At 45.8% G+C, this 17,644-nt stretch overlaps 1 protein-coding gene across 1 annotated transcript in view; it reads left to right on the top strand.

Annotated features, from left to right (window-relative positions):
• The window catches only part of gfra1a (gdnf family receptor alpha 1a), a 135,532-nt gene that overhangs the window by 57,360 nt on the left and 60,528 nt on the right, over positions 1 to 17,644 (top strand). Inside the window, exons 4-5 of the mRNA XM_056291934.1 lie at positions 2,055 to 2,067; positions 11,064 to 11,073. Of these exons, the coding sequence (XP_056147909.1) occupies positions 2,055 to 2,067; positions 11,064 to 11,073 (23 nt within the window). The remainder of the gene's footprint in view (positions 1 to 2,054; positions 2,068 to 11,063; positions 11,074 to 17,644) is intronic.

Genomic DNA, 17,644 nt, shown 5'->3' with positions numbered 1-17,644 from the left:
AGAGAGAGAGAGAGAGAGAGAGAGAGAGAGAGAGAGAGAGAGAACACTGTTTTGACAGCGGCCACACTCCATAGCCAACTATATGAGGAGGTTGACATGGATGAGTGCGGGGTTGTCATTTTTTTGCTTTTATCATGTGCACTTGCAAGCAATAAAAAACACATATACGCAACTGAATACGTGCACAAGCACACAAGCTCGTGTGCAGGTGCGTGCACATGCAATAATCTACACACTCAAACACAAGGACCAATACACATGGTATATTCACCCCCCACCCCCCGACACACACACACACACACACACACACACACACACACACACACACACACACACACACACACACACACACACACACACACACACACACACATCTCACTTGTTTGATGTATGGTGCTAAGATTGTCTGACAAGCCACATCTCCAACTCTCCCTGGAGATAAACCATCTAAGAGGTGCTGATGCTCTGAGTCTCCACATGCTACACTCCTTGTGTGTGTGTGTGTGTGTGTGTGTGTGTGTATTTCTGCATGTCTATATGCATGCGTGTCTGTGTGCAAGTGTGTTCAGAGTGTTTGCTATTAACCCACTCATTAGGCCATACATCAAAGCAGATTTAATAGATGGGTTTGCCTCCTATGTAGTCAGTTCATATTGAGAGCAGTCCTTAGCCTTTCTAGGAGCCTGGGGCACACGACCACTTCACCAGGAGGTTACTGAATAGGATAAAACCATCACTGATCTCTCTATTAATGACAACTAGATCATTTGTATGCCTGTGTATTTTAATCAATCATAAAAGTGACAATGAAATTAAAGTATGGTTTAATGATTACGGCAGCACAGTGGCGCAGTGGTTAGCGCAGTCGCCTCACAGCAAGAAGGTCCTGGGTTTGAGCCCCGGGGTAGTCCAACCTTGGCGGGTTATCCCGGATCGTCCTCTGTGTGTAGTTTGCATGTTCTCCCCGTGTCTGCGTGGGTTTCCTCCAGGGGCTCCGGTCTCCTCCCACAGTCCAAAGACATGTAAGTCAGAAGAATTGGCCGTACTACAATTGTCCCTAGGTATGAATGGATATGTGTGTGTGTGTGTGTGTGCCCTGTGATGGCCTGGCCGCCTGTCCAGGGTGTCTCCCCGCCTGCTGCCCAATGACTGCTGGAATAGACCCCAGCATCCGCAACCCGAGAGCAGGCTAAGCGGTTCAGATAATGGATGGATGGATGGATGGACTTAATAATTACAGTGGTGTTTAAAATGGAGGATTACCCCTCGTCTATCCATGATTCTTGTTGTATCCATTATTCCTGAAACCAGTGCAGGACAAGGACAGGCAAGAAACCATCAATTCCAGCTGCTCGCCTTTCTGCCAAATAATGAGAAATAAGCAAATTAGATATTTTAGTGGACACTTAATAGACTTATGGACATAATTCCCTATAGCCTATTGTCTTATTAAGTTGATGTGCTCACTTTAAGAGCTCAGTGGGTAGCCATGGTAACACAGTGCCATATTTGTTGAGGACGGTGTGCAAATATAAAAAATAAACAACACACATGTTCGTGTCGTCAAAGAGAGAAGTTGTTCATCTCTGTTTTCTCCCAACTCCCACACTGGTGACCCCAACGTTTGTTTGTTGGACATTTCCAGAGACAGCTCTTCACGAACATGATGACTAATGCAGTTTCTCTCAAACTGCCGGAGTTCTGGGAGTCATCAGCCTCGGCTTGGTTCGCCCAGACAGAAGCATAGTTCGCATTGCGGGAAATCACTGCGGAAGCCACAAAATACTATTATGTGATGTTGGCCCCTGGGAGTTCAACAGCAACCAGAATGGTGAGCCTCCTCAAAAATGCTCCACAGCAGGATAAATACGAGACACTCCAAGGCTCACCTGTTGAAAACTTTTGAATGATTCAAAGATACAACCCAGGATAGACTGGGACATCATCAGTGATGTTTCCTGAGGTCCTCGGGTGTTACGGGTCTTTCAACATCATACAACCTCGCTCAGGCGACCCAGCCAGGGTTGATCAGGTCCTGGCTTGTGTCCCAGCAGCATTGGCCCATATGTCACGCCTTCTGATTCAAAGTCATCTGGAGGCCCTCTCTGCAGCCTCGATGGTAGCCTTGATGGCTTTCTTTTTTGCAGGCCCAGTGACGCCAAGACCTTGCACAGTGAGTGGCCAGCAAAGCCTCTACACCCCACTTCAATGGACAAAAGTGACAATGATAGTTGTCATCGTCAGAAGCCGTCCTCGTCAAACTGGCGCCACTCTCTGTGCTGGCTTGCTGGAGGCCACTTGATCCGATTCTGCTGAACTACTCTGCTGGGAGCCAGAGCTTAGCACATGGAGGTTCTGGGCTCTGTGGGGTGTCTCTGGGCCAGGCTCCACCTGCGTCTCACCAGGAGTGGAACCTGTGCACTGCCCTGCTCCCCCCTGCACCAAGCATTTCATTTGGGCCTGATGGATTTTAAGGCCATACTCATTCTTGCAAACCTTGCCACAAATGCATCTCTGAGTTGTCATTGCTGACAATCTATTTGCCAAGGTCGTCATCGTTAGGTCTGTCCTATTGGGGTGCTCATTCTCCTCAGTCACTGCCGCCACAGCAGCTCCTCAATGGCGGTGGGACTTTGGTCTGTGTTTTGACCATGCGAAGTGTGGACCTAAGGCCAAGCAGTGCCAATCTCCACACAGTTTCAGCATGGCAGCCATGTGCAGTAGCGACCATGTGCATCGGCCAAATTGGCAGACTGCTGTTCATCCAAGACACCATCTCCACACGGCAGTTCCTATGCGACACCGGTGTGCAAAGGAGCATCCTACCCACATCAAGAGTAGGCATCCTGTCCTGCGGATATAGCCCCCCATGGAAGCTACTAACGGTAGCCCCATCAGAACTTATGGCACTAGGTACATGGAGCTGTGTTTTGGCGGACAGCAGCTCGGTTGGGACTTTGTCACGGCAAACGTGGCTGTCCCCCTCCTCAGTGCGGATTTTCTATGCACCTGTGGACTGCTGGTGGATGTCAAAAACTGCCGTTTGATCGACGTTGTCACTTTCTGTTCGTATGCATGCACTCTCAGCACAGCGGACTCCATCAGTGGAGCACCACATCGCCACCACTGGCCCACCGGTCTATGGTTGGGCCCGGTGCCTTGACCCAGCCAAGCTCACCACCAGAGAGGAGTTTGAGAATATAGAGCGCTTCGGTGTCATTCACTGCTCTAACAGCCCGTGGGCTTCATCCCTCCACATCGTCCCAAAGCCTGATGGTGGGTGGTGCCTGTGCAGCAATCACCACAGACTCAGCAATGACACCAGACCGCTACCCAGTCCCACATATCCAGTACTTTTCTGCCCACCTGGCTGGAAAAGTCATCTTCTCCAAAGTGGGCCTCGTCAGTGGATACCATCAGGTGACCATCCACCCGCTGGATGTCCCCAAAATGGCAGTGATCCCCCCATTTGGACTGTTTGAGTTCCTGTGCATGCTGTTCAGCCTCAACAACACTGCAGACATTCCAGTGCCTCATGGATTCAGTTCTACGGGACCTGCCTTTCATCCTCATCTATCTAGACGATATCCTCTTCGTCAGCTAAAACTGGCTCACCTAGACTTGGACTGACCTGTTGGACTGGCCCAGCCCCCACAGCAAGGGCACCTTCCTACACTACCCGCACCCCACAACAAGGCCCCCAAGGCTCCTCCACCCCCCACCCTACATCACCGGAGGTTTCCCTAAGGCCCCTCCAGCGGGAGCCCCACTCCCCACTCCCATTCAGCAGAGCCATTCTGGCCGGGCCATCCGGCCCCCACCATCTTAACTCTTCCTGTTATGAAGAATTCTGGGGGGGCGTGTGTAGTGGACACTTAATGGACTTATGGACATAATTCACCATAGCCTGTTGTTGTGTAATTTTTAGTTGTTTTTTTTTGTTTACTACTTTATTAATCCCCGTAGGGAAATTCTTTCTCTGCATTTAACCCATCTTAGCTGTGTAGCTAGGAGCAGTGGGCAGCCGCTGTGCAGCGCCCGGGGACAACATCCAGTTCGTCTTGCCATGCCTCAGTCAGGGGCACAGACAGGAGTATGAACCCTAACATGCATGTCTTTTTGATGGTGGGGGAAACCAGAGCACCTGGAGAAAACCCACCGCAGACATGGGGAGAACATATCAACTCCACACAGAGGACGACCTGGGATGACCCCAAGGTTGGACAACCCTGGGTTTGAACCCAGTACCTTCTTGCTGTGAGGTGACAGTGCTAACCACTGGGCAACCATGCTGTTAAATTGATGTGCTCATTTTAAGAGCTCAGTGGGTAGCCATGTTTGTAGGGTAGGGTGTGCAAATATAAAAAATAACCAACACGTGCATTCATGTAGTCAAAGAGAGTTGTTCATCTCTGCTTTCGCCCATCTCCCACAATATAAATAATTGAGGCCTAATAAGATAAACTTTACAATCTCATGTCAGTCAAGCCTGTTAAAGCCACAAAGTAGCTATGCATCAATTTTCTATTATGTTTGTTTTTATTATGTTTTTTGTTTTTGTTTGTTTTAAATCATTATCATACATAATACATTAAGACTTGACTGAGCACTTATCCTCTTATCTCTTTTCTCAGCAACGCCCGGCTTGGTTAGCAACTGAGCAGCACACTGTCCATGAGTTGGAGCAGGGTGGGGTAGGTGGAGGGGAGTATATTGTTGAATGCTTGACTCAAGGGCATTTTAGAGGCTGTTCAGACTTGGCATTGACATGTGTCTTGGGTGATCCGATGACAAGTGGTTAGCTCTGAGTACGTGAGTTTGAACCTGGCATTTGAATGCGCCTCCACATGCGTCTCGAGTGACCACTTATGATCGGCTCTCACTTCCTCGCTCTATATGCAAATAAACACGTACATCACTGTAGAAGGGGTTGTGGTTTAGCCTCGGCTGCAAGCGGAGAGAGGGAGTGTGGCTCACGAGAGAGCAGCACACCGGCCTGTGTGAGTGAATGAATGAGAGAAATGATTAAATAAAGCCTGTGTTAATCGCCTAAAACGGTGTCTGCCTTCATTTCGAGCCTTCCCCGTGGTACATGTCACAGTCACGTAAATAAAAAGTAAATAAACACATAGTACAGAAATGCGAGGAGCCAAAGCAACAGGCATGTAACTTTTTATTTCTTTTCTTTTATTTCCATTCCACTTTGTTGTCAAGCACAACATGATTTTAAAAACTGCTGTGTAACTAAACTGTAAATAAACATTATTATTCTGATGATGATATAGATCTGTCTGAAAGTCTTCAGACTCCTGACCTGATATATTGCTTTAAGAAATAGGCCCTGCGATGGCCCTGGGTGTCTCCCGCCTGCTGCCCAATGACTGCTGGGATAGGCTCCAGCATCCCCGTGACCCTGAGAGCAGGATAAGCAGTTTTTGGCTAATGGATGGCTGGATGGAAATAGTCGATGGGGTTGTCCAGATGGCATGTCAGGCTATTCCGTTGCGTACCAACACGGAGATCACCGGTTAGAATCCCCCTGTTACCTCCGGCTTGGTTAGGCAGCCCAACAGACACAATTGGCCACGTCTGCAGGTGGGAAGCCAGATGTGGGTATGTTTCCTCATCGTTGTGCTAGTACCTCCTCTAGTCAGTCAGGGCGCCTGTTCGGGGGAACTGGGGGGAATAGCGTGATCCTCCCACGTGCTACATCCCCCTGGTGAAACTCCTCACTGTCAGGTGAAAAGAAGCGCCTGGCGACTCCATATGTATTGGAGGAGGCATGTGGTAGTCTGCAGCCCTCCCCGGATTGGCAGAGGGGGTGGAGCAGGGACCAGCATGGCTCAGAAGAGTGAGGTAATTGGCCAGATAAGATTAGGAGGAAAATTGGGGGGCGGGGGGGGGGGTAGTCCATTGTGGGTAAGTAGTTTCACATTATTACAATGGTATGGACTTAGCAAATGCATGTCACGCCAGACAGGGATAAATAATCTGATGTGGAAAATTAACTGAGTGAATTAAGAGCACTGTTTGTCTTCTTTCAATTTGTGCTCAAAATACACAGAAAAAGTTGAAAAAGGCTCAGATTATCTCATTATTTCAACGGGTTTGAAAAGGTCGGGCTATGTATTGCGGTGGATAAATGAACTTGAACCTGAAGTTGAACATGAACGTGCAAGTGGGCAAGGGGTCTTCTACAGTTGTGCGTCTGATGTGTGTCAGAAATTACAGAAGAGGTTAAAAATAAATAAATAAAATAACCCAAAGAAGGCTTTGGCAGAGGACGTCAGTTGACGAGGTGGTCCTTCAATACGGCCTGGGACACATGTGTGTTTACACTTCAAATGTGATGTGAACAAATGCATCCCAGGCCGCCTCTGAATGTTGCTTGAGTGAGCAATCGGATCTCATGACGCATTGAGGATGCATTGGGTGCATTCACACCTGTACTTAGAGCTGTCCACTTATGATTGGATCACCCAGGACACATGTTAATGCCAGGTGTAAACAGCCTATTATTGGTAGCTGCTCAAGATGGAAAGTGCCTGACTCATTAATTTTCCCACACTAATTTTCCCCCCCAGTTGTTCTCAATCAAAGCCTGGATCTTTTTCATGTCTCGGCAGTGGTGCCCCCAGACATTTTTCATAGGGGTGGACAAATGGGGCCACTGAAAATCTTGGGGTGGCACACCAAAACCAAAAGCCATGACTGAATTTCAGGAATTCTATGATGCTGTTGTAGTATACTGTATAGGCTAGTTGAAAACTGTCAATATGAGAGTTAAGAAGAATATACATTATTGATTTAAATGAACAGCACCTAATGTAAAATATCAGATAGAAAATCAGAAGCATATTCTGCATATGCGATTCGTGGCTGGGGGGGCCCGCGGGGGGGCCAGGGATAGTATCAGGGTGGCCGTGGCCACCCCTGGCCACCCCTTGGGGGCGTCACTGTGTCTCGGTCATTGTGGTTCCGCCTGCAAGCAGAGCTTTGGCTTTGTTGGACTCATCGTGTCTGATGAGCTGATGGTGGTCATACAGTTGAAATTTTGGAAAAAGTTGCAGCATGTTAGACTTGATCAATATTAAAATGTCACACCTCATGGAAGTCAAATGGGAGCTTTGTGTGTTTTGTTGTTTGGACCTACATGTTTCAGAGGGTCTTTGGAATTAAAACTGTATCAAACAGTCGAACAGGCCGACCCGCACAGCCACATACACTAGTCCCCTATATGTCATCCATCTTCCCTCTGTCATCTTCTCTTTTTTATGAAGGTGCATGAAATCTCAGTTGTTGAAAAGCAAAACTAAATAGGTATAAAGGAAAACAAAACATGAAACTCCAGCGGCCAGAGCACTGCTTGCCCTATCTCATAGATGAAGAGCGCTAGACCTGCAAAGTCCAAATACCTCTCAGAGGCTATGTTAGAGTACAGCAGTAATGCAAAGTGAAGGGATATGTCCTTTTATGGCTACATCTATTATGGGCCCACATGGACCCAGGATGGATGATTGTTCTCCAGCAACAATTCTGCTACATAATCCTGTTGTGTCTTTGCCATTTTTCCATCTGTTTTTTTTTCTCCACCGTTTAAATGACAACGTACTCAGCAAGCAGGCTACCAGCTCTGCATTTAACAGCAAATTTCAAACAAGCCCATCTTTAGAACCCAGATTTTCCTGTGATACATGCCAAGTTGTCAGTCTAACGTGCCTGGAGGAGCCATGACAGCTGCCAGAGGTGATGATGGACAGGTGCCAGATGGAAAGAAATCATGGAGACACCATAGGATTCTTATCAAAGAGAAAGACAGGTCCGTGAGCACTCATGGACTTTAAAGAATAGTTGATTGACCCCGCAGGAATATTGTCTTTTGATTCCATCTAAGGTTAATTTGCTGTTGCTCAAGGAGAATTCAGCAGGGTAGATGTTGTCAATAATGGATCTCCAGTTGAAGTACAGTCTCCAACAAGAGACCATTTGCCGGGCGTCTGGGTAGCATAGCGGTCTATTCTATTACCTTCCAACATGGGGATCGCCGGTTCGAATCCCAGTGTTACCTCCGGCTTGGACAGGCATCCCTACAGACACAATTGGCCGGGTCTATGGGCGGGAAGCTGGATGTGGGCATGTGTCCTTGTCGCTGCAGTAGCGCCTCCTCTGATTGGTTGGGACACCTATTCAGGAGGGAGGGGGAACTGGGGGGAATAGTGTGATCCTCCCACCTGCTACATCTCCCTGGCGAAACTCCTCTCTCTCTCCGGTAAAAGGAAGCAGCTGGCGACTCCACATGTGTTGGAGGAGGCATGTGGTAGTCTGCAGCCCTCCCCGGATCAGCAGAGGGGGTGGAGCAGCGACCAGGACGGCTTGGAAGAGTGGGGTAATTGGCCAGATACAATTGGGGAGAAAATCCACAAAAAAAGAGACCACTTGTCACCCACATCTTCCTAAAGTCTTGTCTTTGAATCTTAACATCTGTGTCATACCAAAATATCCAGCTACTAGATGGTCAGAGTTACCTATAATTTATTACCTATTTTCCACTCAGCTTAATGTAGTTCTGTCAGTAAGTAATATTAAAAACAGGGTGCGAGGCAAGCTGTCGGAGTTGACTGCTAGTAATCCCAGTGATCAATTCATCCAGACCTGAAATGACAGTCTCCTTCTGTGCTGCCGGTGTTCTGCACCAGTCAACTATACTGCCATCTCGCAGTATTGATCTGAAAGTTCTGCGCTGCCAGATTGCTTTCGGGGCCAACAGCACCTGTCGTCAAACAAAAGCGACATAGATTTCACCCCCTTTTGCTGCTTGAAACAGAAAGATGGTTTACATAGATGAGGCTGTGGTTCTTTTGAGAGTCAAAAACAAAAACTGGATGACACGAGTTGATAAATAACCTAACACCTGTGTTCTGTTTTTTTGTTTTGTTGTCAATTTTCAGTGATGATTGGATGAAGAAAAAAATCTCTCTCCATTTGTTTGTCTCAATCGCTGATCTTCTCTGCCATCTCTTTCTCTTCTCCTGAGTCAATCAAACACCTCCATGTCAACAATTAGCTGTTTATTGGGTATAAGCGCCTTCTCTCTCCTCTCTCTCTCTCTCTCTCTCTCTCTCTCTCTCTCTCTCTCTCTCTCTCTCTCTCTCTCTCTCATCTCTCTCTCTCTCTCTCTCTCTCCTCTCTCTCTCTCTCTCTCTCTCTCTCTCCTCTCTCTCTCTCTCTCCTCTCTCTCTCTCTCTCTCTCTCTCTCTCTCTCTCTCTCTCTCTCTCTCTCTCTCTCTCTCTCTCCTCTCTCTCTCTCTCTCTCTCTCTCTCCCCCCCCTCTTTCGTCCTCTCTCCCTTTTTCTGTTTATGCACTTTTATGGACACCAAACACGCACACAAACACACACAGGCACATACAGCACCAGCAGGACTAATTATGGGCCAACAATAACTCCCCCTTGCTCCACTCTGCTCCTGGCTGTGTAGCAAATTCACTGGCACATCGCTGCCACTATTGTTAATCATTTTGACAGACTCAGAGGTGAGCTGCTGAATATATTCATGCGGCAAGTGTTGTGGAGCTTGTACTGTGACTTGTACTCACATAGGAGTAAACTGCTATCCAACTGTTGGATGTAGGCATCCATCTCTGTGGTCGACTGCTTGATGTTCAAAGAGGGACCACAGGTAGTAGATGATAGAGTCAGAAGGGCTGGAGGTATTGTTATGAAGGGAATGGGGGTAGATCATCTCGGTTATGTATAGGAGCACTGGGGCTGAGACCAGTTTTAAGAGATAGAGCAGGCAGTAGCACTGGAAAAATTAGGGGGATTTGGAGCATTGGCAAGTTGCAAGGGGCTGTGGAGATTGGGGGAGGTTGGGTTGAGATGGTGGTAGGGGTACTAAAAATCATTGATAGGGTTTCGTTTGCACAGTTGAGATCTGAGAGTAAATGTCTTGTAGGGTAAGGTGGAGGATGACGTTGGAGCAGGTGGAAGGACCAGGGCTATAGAAAATAGCTTTTGTGTTGAGTAAGGTGGCTGCCTGGAGCCACAGAAAGACATTAAGTTAGTATCAGTGTAAGTATTACATATTAGTGTAGGATAATTAGACTGTAAAAATGGGTAAATTAGGATAAGTAAAAGTTGGATAAGTATTAGTTTTATTGTTAGTGGCAGTAATAGTATTATTATCATTATTATTATTAGTAGTAGAAGTAGTAGTAGTAGTAGCAATAGTAATAGCTTCTGTTAAAATTGTTCTTCTATTGTCAGCTGCAGTGACTTTATGGTATGACTTGTAACAGTTGTGGTCATTGTATAGTAGTAGTTGAAGTAGTATTAGTAGCAGTGGTGGCAGTAGCAACATGATTTTCTTTTCTTCTCTTTCTTCTTTCTCTTCTAATCATCATCATAATTATCATTATCATTATGACTGAAACAGCACTGTTAAATCAAACTGAACAAAGCAGAATCAGCCAAATCCCTACACAGACAAAAAACCTCTATACACCTTTAAAATACTGGAGCACTCACTTAGAACTGTGCCAATGTTGTGAGGATGCACTTTGAGCGGATGGGTCATGCAAAACTAAAATGTGCTTGTGCCAAAGCTTCATCACAACAAGCTTCCACTTGAACCTCTCTGTGGACTTTCCGGAAACTATAAACCTATTGCTGAGACAACTCTGGCGTTGCATCAGCTTATTGCGGCAACACTGGGGTAAAGTGGAGGGCTGAGTATGGTGCACAATGTGTAACTTTACATGCATGCCTCATCCTCACCAAAGCCAACTTTAGTCTTTGATGTTGTGTTGTGTTCATTTAAATTTGGCCCTACAGAACACATGGACATTGTTAGCCCAATAAGTGACAAACATTTTCTCCCAAAATACTATGTGAACATACATAATTTGTGATGGCAGAGGTCAGATTGGACTAGTCGGACTGAAGAGATGGTGTATGGGGCAGGGTCTAGATGGCCAGGGAGCAATGTGTAGGTGTTGTACCATACACTACTGTACTGTAGCATGTTTGTGGGAATTATTAAAGAGCCATATATTTCTGCTGCAGCCCCAAAGGGGTTGCTCTTACGGGCTGATCTCCACGCCGGCAGATGGATAATGAAACAGGCCTCACTGGAGATTCATCACTGTGGAGAGGCAAGGCGATTTTCCTCCCACTCTATTCTGTTTCTCTTTCCTAATCACTTTCTTCTTTCTGTCTCCTGCTTTCTGCCTCTTGCGTGTACTATGTCTCGCACATAGTCTCACACTCCCACATGCATAACCCGTTTCTTCTCCATTCCTTTTTCTTTCCCACTCCATCCCTGGGCCTCCTTCACTTCTTTTGACTCTTTGCCTCGCAGTTTCCCCCATCTCTTTCACAGCAACACACTACCAGACACGAGTAGGCCTATTGTCTATTTGGCTTTTGTTCAAGTAACGGCGGCAGAGTGGCCCAGTAGTTAGCACTGTTGCCTCACAGCAAGATGGTCCTGGGTTCGAACTCCAGGCCGTCCCAGGTCGTTTCTGTGTGGAGTTTGCATGTTCTCCCCGTGTCTGCGTGGGTTTCCTCCGGGTGCTCCGGTTTTCTCCCACCATCAAAAAGACATGCATGTTAGGGTTAATACTCCTGCCTGTGCTCCTGACCAAGGCAATGGAAAGAAGAACTGGAGTTCGTCCCCGCGTGCTGCAGCTGTCTACTGCTGCTACACAGTAGGATGGGTTAAATGCAGAGAATATATTCATTGTAAAAATACAATGTCAAATAAAGTGGCTTCCTAACTCCTGAGATCACCTAGTAGCTTGTTGATATTACAGACAACCGGGTTCATAGCAGTAGGAACAAGACAGGGAAGTGAATGTACTGCAAGAAATGCATGGATTGTTTATGGCAGAGAGCAGGAAAGTATCTCTGGTACAGTACACAACAGTCCTGCCATAGGCTCTATCTCCAACTCTTCCATCAATTCCATTTTACTCCCAAAGGTAATACTTCATCTGAAAAATATGTTTCTTTTATGGAATCAAAACACTTTATGAGGTCTATCTTGAACCAAAAGTGTGTTGTTATTAACTTGGTGGGGTCAAGACCCTGTAGTGAGTACTTACATTGAGGCCCAGCTATGATGTTGTGGGAATAGCATGTTCTTCATTATATGAAGTGAGATGAAGGGATTTGATGGGTTAGGGAGAAACATAACACTGCATTGGAATGTAAGCCGGCTGGAAAAGAAGAGCGGATAATGAAACACACACAAAAAAAATAATAATTGTGTTTGGCAGTTTTGTACTGGACTTGGTGCCAATAAAGCTCAATAAATTCAATGGAATGGAGAAAAAGTTGGCACAAAAAAGGAGAAAGGCTCAGGTGACTGATGAAGAAGAGGTGTCCAAAGAAAAATAGGAAGAAGGGGTAGAAAAATGGAGAGAGAGAGAGAGAGAGAGAGAGAGAGAGAGAGAGAGAGAGAGAGAGAGAGAGAGAGAGAGAGAGAAGGAAAGGAAACTGTGCCAGTTGAGGGATCAATTACCAGGAACTGTGAGTTATGTTATTTGCTGCACCAAGTGCCATGTGGCTTTATTGCACTGGGACACTGTTTCAAGAAAGAAGAAGATTATTAACCAATGCAGAAAAAGAGAGAAAGAGGAACGGGGGGGGGGGGGAGCCAGAAAAGAATAAGAGAAAGAAAGAACGAGAGAGAGGCAGAAAGGGGAGCGAGAACAAAAGAAAGGAAGAGAAGGGGGGGGAGAACAAGAGAAAGGACAAAATGGAGAGAGGCAGAGACAGAGTGACAAAGGCAGAAAGAGAGGCAGAGAAAGGAAAAGAGAACGAGAGAGAGAGAGAGATCGAGGAAGAGAAAGAGAGAAGAGTAAACCTTTCTCTCTTTCCCTTTCCCCCTCCATTTCTGCTTGTCTTGCACTTTCCAGCATGGAGCCCATTAAAACAGATGGCAGTGTAACTCACCACTGATAATCAAGAGGGTGAGTACACAGATACACAGAGAAGAGACCCCGGTCCTCGTTTATTATGTTAGAGTTTTCTATCAGATCAGACCGCACGGTAATTTCTCAAAGTGGGAAGGAGGTGCAGGGAACGTAATTTCCTCATGAATAATAAAAATGTGTGTGTAGACAAGGACAAAACAAATTTTCTCTACAATTTATAAAAGTTGTGAACGGAAATAAAAAATCGACAGTGTGTTTATTAAGCAAAGGTCTAGAAGGAAGGGTAGACCTACAGCTTCAGTAGTGTAATCAATATTATGAGCACTGAAACAGCAAGCCAAAGTCAAGTGTCCCATCTTCTTTTTTCGGTTTGGTTTGCTGACTCAGTGGAAAAATAGAACCATGATATTAAAAAAACCACCTAGAAGAACAACTGATATATTAATAGACAAATCAACAGATTGATCGATAGATAGATACATGCATAGATAGATGTGAGTTCCTCTGTGAGAAGAATTATAAAATATTACAGGAATCTTCATTTGTCACGGAAAAACTGCCTGACTCTTATCTGCCATTCCAGCAAAGCTGTGTTATTCCCTGGGCAACTGAAGGTGATTATTAAAGTCTGACTGTCAGCTTTGGGCAGTTAAACCTTTATGTTGAACTATCTACTATGCTTATCAAAACAGCATTGCAGTTTGTCAACTTTACGCTTTAAAAGATAGAAATTTCGGGGGTCTGGGTAGCATAGCGGTCTGTTCCGTTGCCTACCAACATGGGGATCGCCAGTTCGAATCTCCCTGTTATCTCCGGCTTGGTTGGGCATCCGCGGGTGGGAAGCCGGATGTGGGTATGTGTCCTAGTCTCTGCACTAGCGTCTGCTCTGGTCGATCAGGGCACCTGTTCAGGAGGGAGAGGGAACTGGGAGGAATAGTGTGATCCTTCCATGCGCTATGTCCCCCTGGCGAAACTCCTCACTGTCAGGTGAAAACAGAAGCAGCTAGTGACTCCATGTGTATTGGAGGAGACATGTGGTAGTCTGCAGCCCTCCCCGGCTCGGCAGAGGGGGTGGAGCAGCAACCAGGACAGCGCGGAAGAGTGGGGTGATTGGCAAAGTACAACTGGAAGAAAAAAAGGGGGGGGGGGTCCAAGTAAATAAATAAAAGATGGAAATTTGCTTTTGAAATACTGACTCATGGATTTCTGGTTGTTAAGCTTTCCAAAATTCTCAACCACATGGGTTTTGTAAACGTTCATTCCTAACTCATTAAAGAAATTGTGAATTTATAAATGCACTGTCACTTTCTTAAGTGCTAAATGTAAACTTTTAGAGTAAAACATGTAGCGTGTTGTCGATTGTATGTCTTCTCTCATTCCCTTGCATCATATTAAAGGTTCTCTTGTCCCTGTATTGTATATTGGTGTCTACTGCTCTTTGTCGGGATGAAAGCTGTTAATACATCTCTGTTCCCAGTTTTTCAACACAAACTCAAGTGTGTTTATTGTATTTGGTCAGCAAAGGATTTGTGGTTCTTGTTCGTAGTCAGTCATCCAGTGACTTAACATGAATTCACTGACACTGTCCATTGCAGCAGTGGCTTGACCAGCAGAAACAAAAAGGGCCTTTTAAAGCACATGCCCCCACTTCCACCTCTCAGCAATTTAAGAGGACAAAGAAAATCACAGGTGGGCCGATAGTATGACATGATGTTTGGATTTTTTTTATAACAACGGCAACTGCATAAGAACATTTAATGAGCAAATCGATTTCAGAGTGGCGACTGGTTGACATTGCCATAAATACAATGGGTTGTGTAAGAGTCATTACAGTCATTATAACAAGTGAAAACAAAGGCAAATAATCTCTCTGGTGAAGAACGGTTCAACTGTGTTTTAGGATAGATGAGTTCTGAAGAGCCATAAACTGTGTTTACATGGACCCGAATATTCCATTAACAATCGGAATAAACCTCCGGCTTGGTCAGGAGTCCCCACAGACACAATTGGCCGTGTCTGCGGGTGGGAAGTCGGATGTGGGTGTGCGTCTTGGTGACTGCACTGGCACCTCCTCTGGTCAGTCGGTGCACCTGTTTGGAGGAGGGGGAACTGGGGAGAATAGCATGATCCTCCCACGTACTATGTCCTCCTGGCAAAACTCCTCACTGTCAGGTGAAAAGAAGCGGCTGGCGACTCCACATTTATCGGAGGTGGCGTGTGGTAGTGTGCAGCCCTCCCCAGATCGGCAGAGGGGGTGCAGCAGCGACCAGGATGGCTCAGAAGAGTGGGGTAATTGGCCAAGTACAACTGGGGAGAAAAAAGGGAGGGGGGAGATTTAAACATTGTTGAACGCCTCGATTGTCGAAAGGTTCGAAATGAGTTGTTCAAACCAATGTTTGAAAATATGAATGAAGCTGGAATCCACTGAACCATCGCCCAAATCAAAAACCGCTGGAAAAGTTGGAATGCCCCTTATTATACAAGGCTAAAACTCAAAACAGCAAAAGTGGTTCTGACCCAACCAAATTTCAATTTTACGGTCTTATGGATGACCTAATGGGAGAGCGACCATTGGGGAACGGGACTTGCTTACGGTATGTATGTTCTGTCAGATTAGATGTGTCACAGTTGGCAGAACCACTTTGCACATGTCAAAAAAATTTGTATTCTGATTAAATGCTTTAGGGCATGTAAATGCACATTTTATCAGATAATTTTTTTTTTTAGCGTCCATGTAAACAGTTAAGTTGGAATCTCTAATCGGAGTGATTTCAATCGGGTTGAAAAAATATTGTCCAAGTAACCGCAGCTATAGTATTGATGCTGCAGACTTATACTGTATGTGGTAATAAAAAGAGTGGAGACTGTGTACCGCTGAAGTATATCATGATGATTTGCATTGACAGTTCTTACTTGTAACCTCTTTTGTCAAATTTATGAGCCTGAGCAGCAAAGCCCCCCCTCGACTGCAACAATACTTAAGTCCACGCTGGTGGATGCTAAAATGAAAACTGTTCCAATGACTTGACTGATTGACTGGGAGCATTCCAAAAAACAAAAAAACAAATGGGGCATCTGGGTAGCGGTCTATTCCGTTGCCTACCAACACGGGGATCGGCGGTTCGAATCCCCATGTTACCTCTGGCTTGGTCAGCGTCCCTACAGACACAATTGGCTGTCTGCGGGTGGGAAGCCGGATGTGGGTATGTGTCCTGGTCGCTGCACTAGTGCCTCCTCCAGTTGGTCGGGCCACTTGTTCGGGGGAAGGGGAACTGGGGGGAATAGCGTGATCCTCTCACGCGCTACGTCACCCTGACAAAAGTCCTCACTGTCAGGTGAAAAGAAGCGGCTGGTGACTCCACATGTATCGGAGGAGGCATGTGGTAGTCTGCAGCCCTCCCCAGATTGGCAGAGGGGGTGCAGCAGTGTCCAGGATGGCTCATAAGAGTGGAATAATTGGCTGGATACAATTAAGGGGAAAAAGGGTGGAAACCCCCCCCCCCCTCAAAAAAAAAAAACGGGGCATGGAGTGCCATTTTTCAGAATTTGGGAGTGTCACATGGGCGCTTTTTTGTTGATTTAAACTGAAGAGTATCTAATAACAGATGTGAGATTTACTCCAACATTTATGACAGTTGTATTTCTCCATTTTATGATTTTGTTGTTTGCTGACAGATAGGATACATAGCTATTCAAAACTATTCATTTTGCTATGGACCCCTTGGAGCCAAAAAACTATTCAAGTTCCCCCAGATCTCACATTAAAACCAATCAATCTTTTGTATGGCTTTCATTGTGATTGGCTGGAGATTGACCCCTCTTGGTTTTTAATGGGTAATCATTCCTTCACTTTATCCCCTCCACCACAGCACTTGAAGGAACAGAATAGAATGGATGAATCCATCAACAAGACAGGTCACATAAGTGGCATTAATAGTGACAAGTACTTCAGTCCCACAACATCACAGGGCCAACGCGGGGTTTAGAAACTTTAAAGGAGGCTCACATGCAGTCAAACTCAAGCATTGGCTGCCCTGCTGTTTTGCTATCATCTGCAACAGTCAGTTATTTCTATCAGACCTTAAACATCAATGTCCACCTGGAAGGCAGGACCCTAAACCTGAATGAAAAAAATAATAATCTGGCATTTTTTAGACAAATATTTTAGTGAGTTTTTATAGACTTAGAAAGAAAGAAAGACAGTTTGCCCTTGGCAACTGCATACCAGCTAATATTAGCAATTAACACTTATAAAATGCTAACTGCTAATATTAGCTGGTATGCAGTTTTAAGTCTGTCTCCACCTACTCATGTTTTGAAAGAGGCGATGAAAAAAGAGGCAGATGTAGAGGACAGTGATGGTGACGTGTGTTAGACAGGAGGCAGCCGTGCTGTAAGTAACATAACACCTCCCCTCGGCTTCTCAAGTCTACCCAGAAAGTTTAGTTGGCTAATGCCCATATGTCACCTCGCTACTCGCCACATAATTTACCCTTTTCATGCCAAAAATTAGCGTGTAATGCGGGGTTTTTTTTAAACGCGGGTAAACCCGCTAAAAATAGGTAATTGACTCCTTTCACAGTGCCAGCAGACCCGGGTCTGCCAGCAGACGAGTTTGCCTTTCTTTTTTCTTTCCCTTATGTAGCGTCATCTTTGACGTCATGACGTTCGAGACGTCACGAACACGCCGGAAAACATGGAAGTAAA

This window comes from Lampris incognitus, chromosome 13, assembly GCF_029633865.1.
Source record: "Lampris incognitus isolate fLamInc1 chromosome 13, fLamInc1.hap2, whole genome shotgun sequence".
Taxonomy (NCBI): Eukaryota; Metazoa; Chordata; class Actinopteri; order Lampriformes; family Lampridae; genus Lampris; species Lampris incognitus.
The sequence above is the reverse complement of the archived record's forward strand: the minus strand, read 5'-3'. Positions and strand labels throughout refer to the sequence as shown.